Source organism: Pollachius pollachius, assembly GCF_949987615.1.
Source record: "Pollachius pollachius genome assembly, chromosome: 7".
Taxonomy (NCBI): Eukaryota; Metazoa; Chordata; class Actinopteri; order Gadiformes; family Gadidae; genus Pollachius; species Pollachius pollachius.
This window is the reverse complement of record NC_136940.1, coordinates 18,541,725-18,554,868: the sequence shown is the minus strand read 5'-3', so window position 1 is coordinate 18,554,868 and position 13,144 is coordinate 18,541,725. Positions and strand designations below refer to the sequence as shown.

Here is a 13,144-nt window from a genome sequence, read left to right as displayed (position 1 = left end):
CTTTGTTTGTCACTTATAAGCTTGCCGTTTGCTGTTGCCTTGGTTATGGTTGGGCTGTTGTTGTTATTATAGTTGTTTAATCTAATGTTTGTTCTTATTGAGTTGAAACACCCTTTTTAACCGGTATAACGCATACGAGGAGGTCCGCGAACACTGTATGTCCTGCCCGCTTTCCGTAGAAGCGTCATAATGATGTAATTTGTAAACAACAGCGCACATTTTCTCGCCATGGAAACTATGGACGTCAAATAATAACATCAGTATTCTTTTTTTATTCACTCATGTTTTGATCCATTGTTTGGCTCCATTTTTATTTACGATTTGCGTTCACATCCCATTTCACATTGCCAACACTAAAGTGTTTTTTGCTATTTCACCGGATGATTCGAGACCCCAGTATTGCTTACTTGTATTAGAGCCAATACTTGCTAATAAGTATGCTCATGGATATATGTACATAGAGTGATTTTGCTCATTACAATAATGTGGAACCATGACGGTCGAAATTCAGCGTTGGTCCGAGCCCAGGCGCTGCTCTCTGCGAAGAGAAACGATGCAAACGCCACCGAGCTAACGAATCGGTTCCAACGTCATGGACCTGAAGCTCAGGCATATGGACATACAGTGAGCATTTGGTTTTTACTGTTTTTGTTATTTATTGCGGAGATGACTTGTACAGATACTGTGTTTACGGGGGATTTCTTTTTTCTCAGGGTCCTGGAGGAGGGTCAGTCCAAAAGAGCCGCTTTCCCTCGAATACACACATCTTATCACTGGACCTGAGTGACCTGTCCTCTGTCAGCTCAGTCACAGAGCATGGGGACAAAACCAATACAAATGAGCAGGGGAGAGAAGTGCTTTCACCTCAGGTACTGAATAAAACAGGATCAAACTGCCATAGTTGTTCCGTGATTTTATCCATTTGGTTATAAACTAAAAATAACACCCGCAATAAACGGTTAGGAAATAACTGTTCATCTGTATGTTTAAATTTTCTAGGATTTCAGAGCTTCAACCTCACTGGGCGAAGGAGGAGGAGGGCAAAGGTTTCTGAAGAAAGCTATACCAAAGGCCATGGCTAGCACCCAGTCCCCTCAATTTAGAAAGAATCAAACAGAGCATCCCCCAGAACGCAGGTAACGTAATAGACACATGATCCAATCACATGATCATGACACTAAGGTAGATACGATTATAACATGAATGGTATCATTTCATCCACAATATTTGAACAATGCTGATTTAATAGCGGGGATATCAACAGGTAGATCTTGTTACAAATGTAGTGTCTATATTATGTCTGCATTGTATGTCTGCCTGTCCAGCATCTATTGCAACCCGAGCTAATGCAGAGCATGGGGAGTTTTCTGAACCTTTTGTTATTTTTGCCATCCTGCTCTCATCAGATTTAAACTCATTTGGACCGGTGACACCTTAACCCCGATAAAGGTCTTGATGCAAGTCTGTGCTTGTTATCTCCTGCTTCTAGGTTTGTGGCTTCTTCCCAGCAGGGCTCCCAGAGTGCCGCCCTGAGCAGGTTGGCCACCATTGAGGAGCGCATCCGTGCCCGCCAGCAAGCCCAGCAGAGCACAACCCAGGGGCGTGCCATGGAGGGGAACCCCAATCACACCGTACCTCCAACAGCCCCCAACCCGGGCCCCTCTCCCCCCCATGGACACTCGCCGCCGGAGCTCCCCTCGGCCCCGCTGTCGCCCCGGTTGTCGAGCAATGACCCTGGAAGTCCCGGGAAGCGCTTCCTAAAGAAGACGTCAGTGCTAGCTACGGCTGGCACCAATCTCAGCCAATCCCAAGGGGCTAAAGTCAGTGTTGAAATCCCTGCTGCTGCTGACGCCGGCTTGTCGGTTGGCAAGTACAGAAGTGGCAGTGCTGTGAAGCCCAGTGGGGTGAAGGCTGAGCCGGTGGCAGAAGAGGGCCGCAGAGTTGGCCTGGACAGTGATGAGGAGAGTATGAGGAAACTGTTGGGGGACTCGCTAGACTCGATGGAGGACAGACATAGGAGATTACCCATGAAGACGGTGGCAAAGGTAGTAGGAGACGTTTACATGAATTCTGCTGGTCAAACTTTTGTGACCAGAATCGAACAAATTGAGGTTGAACAATCGAGGCACACAATTGATATTGGAGCAACTACAAAATGAAGGTGCTGTCTAATATTGTTTCCGTCAGGAATGGATTAAAAGCCCACTCTGAATTATAGTCTTCATCATATTTGAACTAGCCTTGGAACCAGACAAATCGGCATGCTTTATCTTTTTTGCTCTGGCACATGTGTCTTTGTTCTCTCCAGTTCAGACAGATATCCAGCAGGCCTGGCCCTGATCGAGCAAAACACAACCACTTATCTTATATTGGGCCGGTAGTTCACAATAATGTACAGGGGAGCGGCCATTGGGTGCGCCATTGATGTATTTGCATAAACAATCAAGATGGCTGTCGGTGAGGTGTCAGACGTTATATTATTCTGATGGCCGTAGGTCTGTGCAATTGAATCCGGAGGCATTTTGGTCTGGGCCCGTTAATGTTGATCGAAAGCGAACTAGAATACACATTTGGGAACTGGTCTGGCAATGACACACCTAAAGCCTTTCCAATAACAATGTTTGCATTGTCCTCCTTCCTTCAGGACTCTAGGGAGAAGCCTGACCCCGCTACCCCCTCTCCCCTGGGGGCCTCCTTGCCTTCTGCACATAGCCCCCTGCAGCGCTCCCTGTCCTCCCCGTCAGCGTGGGGGCGTGGGGAGGTGCACTCCCTGGAGGAGCTCTTCTCCCCGGGGCCCGGGGGTCCGACTGAAGAGGAGGGGCCACACAGTGGCAGGAGCAGCAGGATCTCCTCAGAGGGTGAGGGGAAATAAAGTATCAACACAGGCGATGCCGACACAATATTGACATAGCTGTGCCTTATCTTTTGAGACAAAGGATTAATACTGTCATAAGCATCACACACAACAGTTTTATAAGTAAGGTGTCATACATAAAGATAATTATAGTATTTGGTAGTAGTAGGTAGTTAGATTATATGATAAATGTATGATTTATGATACAACACAAGATATAAAAACTGTTTTTTAATTATTAATTCATTCAATAATTTCTTGACCTTATACATCCGTTCTAGTAGGAGGACCAGGTACAAGCCTTTTTAATGTTTTGTATGCGTTAGTATCCATGATATAAATTATAATATATAATATACAGGATATTTTGAGAGACCTATATTTTGAGGTCTCGCATTGGTTTTGTCACACTCGATAATCCTTCTTCTCCCAGTAGATTTCAAGTTCAACATCATGTCTTTGGATGACCTTGTACCTGATTTTACTGTGGAAACAAAGCAGGTAAGGATGATTCATAAAAACCCCGGTGTTATTCATCTTTAAGTCAAAACCCAACAACAATGTTGTTTAATGCCACTCTAATTCATGCAATTTGCCTCTCACTCTCTCCTTCCCGACCAGAAGGACCATCGACCACCCAAGCAGCACAAAGCAGAGGACCGTACGCGGACACCACAACCACCGGAGGGTAAAGAAGAGGAGCCGGGAGAGGACGAGGTGACTGGGGCAGACTACCACAGTGACTTCGAGAGCCTAAGCATTAAGACGGAGCACGACCAAAGCCCCAGCGAGATCTCAGAGCACCTTGGGGCAAGCCCCGAAGACGAGGTGAAGAGGAAAAAAAAGACGCAGAAAGGAGATGACCTCTCTGAGCTCTCGGGTGACGGAGAAGGCTTGCGTCGGGAGGGAGGCGACGACCCCTACGACGACCCCTACGCAAGTAGTTTCTCCGACCGCAGTCAGAGTGCGGCGAGCAGCTACACCCCTGGCTGCTCCGCGCAGTCCTTGTCTCGCACCTTGACGCCCAGCTCCAGACGCTCCACCGTACAGGGGCGGGCTGGGAGAGAAGCAGCCACGCAAACACGACCCGACCCGCTGTCCTACGCCTGGTCCTCAGGTAACCATGCCCCCCTGCATGCTAAAGTAGACCCTACTATGGTAACCTAGCACTCTGCTAGGCTAACCTATCCTTCACACTGCACAACCACCCCATCATTTGCCACCCTGCTAAGTGAAACGTAGCACCACATTAGAGGAACCAAACAGCAAGTGTAATAAAATAGACGCCTATACACATGATGCCTCTATGGTCAAACGTTCGACAAAAGTATTATTTGTTGCAGCAGTTCTAAATGCGTAAACGCTGTATGTTAGATAATCATAGTGGTCAAGTATGTTCCTGTCATGATACAGCTACTGCTTCTTTCTCTCTACCATCCTGTGTTGCTCTGACTTCCTGTCCTCCAGGTATGGCTGTTCTGGGCCCTGCGGTAGGCATGGGTTCCGTGGACCCAACCCCCGTGGCCAGTCATACAGTCGGTGCAGAAGCCCTTGAGGGTGAGTTGAGGACTACAGTAACCCACCCCCAATGGTTGTCAATCACAAGTGGCTTCCTTCTCAAGGCCTGGTGCCACTGAAAAGGCCGCAAGCTGCTGTAGACAAAGGAACCTAGGCAAACCTGTCAGAAACACAGGTTTAGTTACACAGTTTGACCCAAAGCAGACGGGAGGTAAAACGCATGTTGATGTGTTGAATTCCATTGTTCAAGTCTGTTTCTTCCTTTCACTTGACCTAAAAAATTATATTTATATAAATATATGATATATATTGTGTCTATAAATGATTGCAATAATGATAAAAAAAAAGAAAAGCTGGTGTGTATTATGTGTAAATGCATTAACAAAGGATACGATTTTCCTCCCCATGCTGAAATGCATTGTGGGTTATCCAAGCGTGCTTTAGTATTGGGTACTGTAGAACAATGATTATTGCATATTATGTGGAAATAGGATTTTTGACTTCACACTTGTCTCTCTAGAAAGGTGTTTGCCTGTGAGGTTTGACATACAGGAAACATGTAATGAATAGTTTAAAGTTTTTTCTCAAGGCCATTAAGAAGGGTTTAAACGTTTCGTATCATAAAAACAATGGATGATTTGATACTTTATGTTGTCTTTGGGTGTCAGAATGTTGCCTTGGTTTACGGTAAGTATAACAGTAAATAGTTTCAGAGAGTAAGCCACTTGACAGGTTTAACTGGTTATATTCAAGCCATGTGGTTAAAAGGCGTGTGTGTGTGTGTGTGTGTGTGTGTGTGTGTGTGTGTGTGTGTGTGTGTGTGTGTGTGTGTGTGTGTGTGTGCGTGTGCGTGCGTGCTCCAGCTTTAACCTCCTACAGCCCGGCAGTGTTTGCCCTCAACAACATGCTAAGGCAGCAGCTAGCCATGACCCGACAGTTTGCCCAAGCCAGCAGACATCTCCACAACAGTGTGGTGCAGGGCCTGGGTCCGGCAGATTACACCTACACAACTCTGGAAGACACCAAACAAGTATGCCCAGCTCATATTGTTCATTTACTCATTTGAATACATTTGGCTGAACAGCTGCAACATCAAATGGTCAATTTCAGCTAACTGAAGTAAGCACACAAGGAACTCTGCAAATCCAAGAAATGAAATGATATATAATATTTAAAATACCCAACTTTTCACATGTAATTCACATGTTCATAGGTCTTTGTGTATTCTCAGCTCTCAAGGCTTAGAGGAATGATGTTGCTCGCTTTTAGCGGTTGATTGAACAAACGCATAGGAAAATCTTCTTTGTGATGATTGAGGATTACGGGTGTGACTTGTTTGACAGGATTTTTTTAAATCCCACAGACAATAGGGCTGATGTGACACTAAATGCCTCTGCCTCTTAATTAGTTTCTGAGAAGGCACTCCTTTGCTTTGAGCTGCGAAAATATACCCACCAATACTTTTTTTAATTGTTAAACATTGTTGTGCATGTCCATGTCCATGACAGAGTGCCTTTGAAAAAAAGTTGTGATTGTTTTGCACCAAACGACCAGTGAAATCAGCAGAGAACAGAATATTTTAACAACAACCATTCTTTCTTCAAATATAGTTCATCCGCAAGCACAGGCCACCCAAATTGACTGTGGAGCAAGCATTGGAGGAGGTACTGCAGGAGATGAGAGACTATCACTATATCTGACCAACATCACACCGACACATCATCAATAGAAAACGTTTACTGCTACAGCTGATGTCCGATAGGGGATGGCGAGAACATCCTTAAAAGAATAATAATGTATTAAAATCTTCAGCCATATCAAGATTATTTTTTACCAAATGTCATGCGACACACGGCGTTCATTATCATTATTGATACTATCTCAGTATCTCACCAACATTTCACCTACGCTCCATCAATGAAAAAGTTTGCTGCTACCACTGACGTCTGCTAGGGGGCGATGTGAGAGACTTTAAAAAATAAATAATGTATTCAAATCTTCAGCCATATTATAAATTATTATACATGATCATTCAACCCAATGTCCTGCGTCACACGGTGCTCATTATTATTATTATATATATTGAATTATTGCGGATTTAAACTTCCACATTCAATGTGATTATGCCATGTACTGCTCCTGTTTTGACGTACGCACACAAAACACAAAGGAAAATATGATACAATTCTATCAAATCATGTGGTGGTTATTGGTTGGGTGATATAAAGCCTTTTTTCTAGAGTAATATGTATTCTAATGAGACTGAAAATGGTCATTTTTAGGTCTGATTATCAAGTTATTTATATAATGTAGGACCTGGGATGCATTGCATATCACCTGATTTTTTTACATGTGCATTTACTAGTGCTAAAATTAACATGACATAGAATGTGTATATAGATCAAATTACATTGTTTGAAAGTGATTATTGAAATCATGTAACTTAAAATGTTGAAATGGATATACAATGTTCTTCACCAGGAATGCTGCTATGAAAATAAAATTCTGATATTGTGCCATCTAATGTTTACAATATACTGTGTTGAAGTTTCATTGAATTTCTTGTTCAATTTCTACATATCTATCTGCTATGTAGAATAATTTTCATTCCATTCAAGGAGTTGATTACACCTAAACATCACATCGCCTTATTTAGACCTTATTACTGTGCAACATGTCCAATAACAAGACATTCCTGAGGGAGGTAACAAAAACTTTATTACAAAATAACATGTCGACACTCATAAGACACATACACTTTACTGAGTGATTTCAAGTGATTATAAGTGCAATACATAAGACACTACTCAGATAAGACAGCTTTTAAAAAATGTCTAGTTAATTCCCAAATGTGGTTAACTTGTGGTGGTGGCGGCGCAGCTAATTGATTAGATAGAAAGTGTTGCATGATGGGATTGCAGTTCCATGGTCTGGTTTCCAAGGCACAGAAGCGGTTGGCGGCAGGATGAGAGTGTTCAGTAGGGATCGTTGAAGGGGTAGTGGGGGTGCTTTGCATCCCGGGGCACACTCTTCCCATCCACCTAGAAGACGACAAAACTCAATAGTCACACACACACACACACACACACACACACACGCAGCTTACATAATATTAAAAAAAGCAACTTAACTAATTGTGACAATTCTAACACCCTCAAACTTTTGATTGTTCTGTCTTGCTGGCCTAATTCATAACTAAAGAAATTGAAAGCTCTAAAACAAACCTTTACTTAACTTTATTCATGAACTTCAACCCTAAATCTGACCATTTGCCCAAACTCTGGATTCCCTAGGTCACATCTATAGAGTATTGAGAGTATATTTGTGGAATACTGCAGACATGTCCATGAAGAAGATATCTTGGCATGCCTAAACATCATCCTTTTCAATTATTTTACACCATTGGTTCAGATCGTTTGCTCCTTGTTTGTGTCCATCAGCCTGTTCTAGATAGATGCATTGTTTGTCCAAATAAAACCTAAATCGCCTGCAAACAGATTGTGCAGTAAAATCATAAACACATTACAGTTAAAATAAGGCAAATGATGCAAGTAAACAATCAGCGTCAATGAGCCCATGTTGCTTACTGTGATAGTTGGTACAATGTATCGCCAGTCCCGGTGCAGGTCTGTTATGCTCTTCATCTCTTCTCCTTCGAGGCTGAAGTCAAATATCTGATCCACATAGAAAAAACACTTTGACTTACTATATTTTTATAGTTTGCAACTGGGACAATGGTCATGATGATTTCCTGCCTCAATGCGCTCATCTAAAATGATAGGTCGGTTGCTGCATTACCTCAATGTTTTCTTTGATGCGAGATTCTGTTACACTCTTGGGGATCGTCACCACTCCTCTCTGTGTTTGCCACCTTATAGATAAAAACAAAATCACTAGTTTAATGTCAAGATTGAGTCAGTGAGTGAGTGAGTGAGTGAGTGAGTGAGTGAGTGAGTGAGTGAGTGAGTGCCAACCCACCTCAGGATGATCTGAGCATGGGACTTGCTGTACTTCTGGGCCAGAGCGGCTATGACCGGCTCTTCTAGCAACACGGGTTCGTCCGGGTGTTTCCATGCCCGGTCCGGGGAGCCCAGGGGGCTGTAGGCCGTCAGCACCAGTCCCCGCTCCCGACAGTGGGCCAGTAGCTCCACCTGGTTCAGGTATGGGTGGCTCTCCACCTGTCATACACAAGTAAAAGTATGCACACAACTCAACAAGCTTCAGAATGGCATTAGTATCATCAAATGAACAGCTCTAAAAAATAAAATGAACTCGCACTGGACTGAACTACAACTGGGAGGAGCTCAAAACCTTCTTACACAACTTTAATATATTACAAAAGTCAAAAGTGACACAAAGTGTAAACCAAGCTTTAAATATGTAGTAAAGTTATAAATCAATTGAATTTAGGCAAAAACAAAAACAATGCAGAATGAATCAAGCCGGTAATTAACCTTACTTACCTTATCTAAGCCATACTGTGGTAGCTCTGTTAAAATAGTGCCATTGACTTAACCTTTCCCCCACCCCCCAGACACAGCCACACACCTGAAGGACTGTGGGTTTGATGCTGGCGATGGTAAGGACGTCATCTATCTGGCGGCTGTTGAAGTTGGACAAGCCGATGGCGCGGACCAGACCCTTCTCCACCAGTTTCTCCATGGCAGCCCAGGTCAGCTTATAGTCAATGTTGTCGTACAGCAGGGTGCCATCCTCGCTTCTAGGGAACGGAGCGTCTCCCCGTCTTGGAGAACAGAGAGAAAGAAGCTAGGGATCCATGCTAAACAATTGCAATGAGCATCCTCATCATGAAGTATCATTTCATACAGCTGCATTTGTGTGCAGTTCAAGGATGATAAACAGTACAGTTTCCTGTTTTACTTTACTAAAGATTGGAAAAGAATGCAGGGTCCGTTTTAATGGGACCCTTAAAACAGAAGAGTCTAGCTGTGTCTAGGGTGTTGGGACTTCCAGGCCAGTCCCTTATCAATGGATGTTTCTCTTCAATTTGGTTGGATAAGTACTTGTCCACTGCATTGGCTGACATACACAGAGATGGGTGCTTACTGGAAGCCATAGGGCCAGTGGATGAGGTAGAGGTCCAGGTACTCCAGCTTCAGGTCCTTGAGAGTCTTCAGCAGCGAGGGCTCCACATCCTCTGGGTGATGTCGAGTGTTCCACAGCTTGGACGTCACAAACACGTCCTCTCGTCTCAGGGCCTGCCGCATGCAAATGGTCAGTCTTATATTAAAGTCAAAACAGAAAATTGTATTTTTTTCTTTAAAGGAGACATATTATGGTGTTTTCCCAAAAAGTAAACATAGTATTTGAGTTCTAGAAAACATGTTTTTGAAGCTGTTTGCTGGAAATAGCTTTTAGGAAAAGAAATCTCGCCAACCGCTGTTCCCCTGTTTCAGTCCCTTCAGAATGCGCTGTTTCTGGTGTCTGTAGCTTTAATGCAAATGAGCAGCTACCCATTGACCAATGAGCTGTCAGACTGAGCCGCAGCATGGAGGAGAAGGGATTGTTGCCGTTTGCGGACTCCTGGAGCTCTATATCTATATAATATAATATAATATAATATAATATAATATAATATAATAATAATAATATTATATATGGGTATTTCTATAATATTATATCTAATATCACGGCCAGAAGCTATGTGCGCCTCGGATGATATTATGAATCATAAAGACTGCGTCTGACGTCTCTGGCACTTCCACATCAAGTAAAGACCCGTAGTGGGGGATATCTTGGCCATGGTTGATAGGAATTGGGGGAAAGGAACTTTGGCCTTGACTCTCTGAAGTCCATGAACCCCGACATGGAGGAGAAAGGGATTGTACTCCGGGAGCTGAGCTGCCGGACTGCCGCCGGGACCTACCTCCGCCGGATTTGCCAGCTTCGGCCGCAGTACAGCTCCCGGAGTACACCGCCAGAGCTGCCGCCGAAGCGTCGGACGGCTTTGACTGCGGCCAGACGAAGCTTCGGCGGCAGTCCCGCGGGGGTAGCTCGGTGGCAGTCCGGCAGCTCAGCTCCGAGAGTACAATCCCTTTCTCCTCCATGTCTCCAGAGAAAGGGATTGTACTCCCGGAGCTTAGCTGCAGGGCTGCCACCGAGTTCCCCCCGCCGGAGCTGCTCTTCCGCTGGTCAACAAAATCTTAGCTATGCTCTGATTGGAGGGGAGTAGGGAAGTGGGAGGTAATATTCAACTGTGCCCCCTTCCTACGTAGGAGGGGGCGCGGAAACTGACTGGCTCGTTTGGTAACTGTAGGCGGGGTACTTTCAAAAATGTATATCTCACTCAAAAAATCATGTACAGACTTTTTTCAAAGTTCGTATGCGTGTGGGAGCACCAGAGACCCAAAACAACACCCCAAATCCCAGGAAAAGTGTTGTTTTCATAATCTGTCCCCTTTAAAAACAGAAAAAGTCTAGGTTTCGATGACAGGGCTCCAGTATTCACCTTGCCAGAGCCTAGCGTCTCCTGCAGAGCTTCTCCGATCTCCACCTCATTGCCATAGATGACAGCGCAGTCAATGTGGCGATAGCCCGCCTGCAAGGCCCAAATGACTGCTTGTTTTACCTAGACGAATGGACAGAATGAATAGCCATTCAAGACAGGTGCATTGGATAAATTGTTTGCTTTTCTACTGTGCATAAACATACCTTTCCCGTTTCACTTTTCCATGTTCCCAGTCCTAGGAGCGGCATCTTCCGCCCCGTGTTGAGAACTGCAAAGTCATTCATGTTTCTTTGGAATACCTATAAAGACAATGGGTGCACCACTTCTTAATTTCCCTTCGTTCAACATTTACCTAACATTTTGTAAATTAGCAGACACTTGTCAGGAAACATTACTGTAAACAATACCAAATGGAACATGTTTTCAAAACACCTTAATACTGCAGAGTATCCAGAGTAGTATATGGGAATATCGGATGTTAAGTAGTTTATATAGTCAAGTGCATCTGAGTCGTAGGTTAATTATTATATAATCTATTGGCTTATGTTTCACAATCAAATGCTGTTGGAAAATGTTGGATTTTCATTAAAACTATAGAAGGAGATAACCTTTTTTTGGTGTATGGAAAGCATTGCGAAATAATTATTTGGTTTACTTTAACAAGGTTTTAAATACAAATAAAACCATGGGGAATGTATTGTGAAATCTGCCTCCGTCAGCAGTCATCACATGACAGCAGAAAACCCTAACCCTTAGCTCACTAAAGGCGAACTATGCTTTATCTATTTAGCAAATTTAGTTGTATATCGGTTATACAAAATTAGTATAGACATTTTGTGAAGAGATCAAATAAAAATATATTAAAACCAATCATACTCCTGTCATATATAACCTCAACGAATAAATGTTCATAACTCTTTGATAACGATTACAAATTCAGTTTATATTAACGCGTCCAAGCCGCAGGTTAATGTTACGAAGTGGATGAATGAATGAACTCACATGCCTACTGCGATCCATACATAAACGATAAAACACACTTGACATGCTGAGTCTAATAGCCTGCATGGTTGTCGGTTGTCTGCGAACCAATTCATGTCTGTGCACGATCGGTCCACTATCCAGCTGAAGTAAAATATAAAAACGAAACACTTACTGTTTAGCTTTTTTAAAGAAATATGCACATTCAAAGGTTGACGCCTCACGATCCTCCGGCTCATAAAACGTATACAGCGGTTTCTCCCCCCAGATGTTCATAAACACAACTTAATTTCATTTAGCTGACGTTTCCATTTCCGGGTGCTTCATCCGGTTTGAAAACAGCGTTGACACGGGATTAATGTTCCGCTTCGAGTTTGCTTCATTTTTAATTTCATCAAAATATATATACACACACATATATATATATATATATATATGTACTCTTACATTTTACACCAAAACCGCTAACTACAGTTGACAGCGAATGAAAGCAATCTATGAATTTAAAATCCCTATCCCTCGACCCTCTCCGTCCCAGGTACTTCATCATGATATCAAACAAATATGCCTTGCACTGCATTAACGGCAAAGTGATTATAAAAAGTTTACCAATGTCATTTAACGAGAGGCAGCTTCGATCTTTTTATGTGGTTTATACGAAAGCGAATACTAACTTTTTTCTCGAATCAATCACAGCAATACGGACCATTACTGAACTCTAGTGGTAAGTATGTGTAACAACACCACAATCAGTTTCATGGCCTCCATGGAATTGCAAAGAAGTTCAAACATATTGACAAACTTCTTTTTTTTTTAAATCCTGTAGTTAAAGGAGACATATTATGGTGTTTTCCAAACAAGTAAACATAGTATTTGAGTTCCAGAAAACATGTTTTTGAAGCTGTTTGCTGGAAATAGCTTTTAGGAAAGAAAATCTTGTTTACCCCTCTGTTTCAGTCCCTTGAGAATGCGCTGTTTCTGGTGTCTGTAGATTTAATGCAAGTGAGCTGCTGCCCATTGACCAATGAGCTGTCAGACTGAACCACAGCATGGAGGAGAAGGGATTGTTGCCGTTTGTGGACTCCTGGGGGGTATACCACGAACCTCGCTGAACATACCCAGACTTTCAGGGGAAAACCTGGCTCGACAGAGACGCAACTCGCAATCAGAGTTAAATGGTACCACGACGCTCACTTTAGATTCAATTAGTCGAACCAGGTTTTCCGTTTTAGGTTCAATGCCCGTTCACATAAAAGGGGCGTTTATCGCGTCATTTGACTCACCCTTATGCAAAATGAATCGAGCGAGAGCGGTGTATTTCA

At 43.2% G+C, this 13,144-nt stretch overlaps 2 protein-coding genes across 3 annotated transcripts; one reads left to right on the top strand and one right to left on the bottom strand.

The window, feature by feature from the left end:
• The first annotated feature begins 209 nt into the window (after window positions 1-209).
• Window positions 210-6,840, top strand: cUnh19orf44 (chromosome Un C19orf44 homolog). 2 transcript variants are annotated; one of them, XM_079739249.1, is made up of 10 exons: window positions 210-624; window positions 714-869; window positions 1,000-1,136; window positions 1,490-2,045; window positions 2,645-2,858; window positions 3,291-3,355; window positions 3,479-3,971; window positions 4,322-4,411; window positions 5,236-5,402; window positions 5,983-6,840. In XM_079739249.1, the coding sequence occupies exons 1-10, from the start codon at window positions 484-486 to the stop codon at window positions 6,070-6,072; spliced, it is 2,109 nt and encodes a 702-aa protein (XP_079595375.1). In that variant the 5' UTR covers window positions 210-483; the 3' UTR covers window positions 6,073-6,840. The 2 variants fall into 2 exon arrangements, with proteins under 2 accessions (XP_079595375.1, XP_079595374.1); XM_079739248.1 differs by having other exon boundaries at window positions 3,476-3,971.
• Window positions 6,841-7,068: 228 nt separating this feature from the next.
• akr1a1b (aldo-keto reductase family 1, member A1b (aldehyde reductase)) lies at window positions 7,069-12,133 on the bottom strand. The gene is made up of 9 exons (XM_079740004.1): window positions 11,998-12,133; window positions 11,045-11,140; window positions 10,842-10,961; window positions 9,440-9,591; window positions 8,921-9,116; window positions 8,351-8,550; window positions 8,171-8,243; window positions 7,960-8,046; window positions 7,069-7,413 (listed from the first exon to the last, which is right to left on the bottom strand). Exons 2-9 carry the CDS (start codon window positions 11,123-11,125, stop codon window positions 7,348-7,350), a joined length of 975 nt encoding a protein of 324 aa, XP_079596130.1. The 5' UTR covers window positions 11,126-11,140; window positions 11,998-12,133; the 3' UTR covers window positions 7,069-7,347.
• Window positions 12,134-13,144: the final 1,011 nt, after the last annotated feature.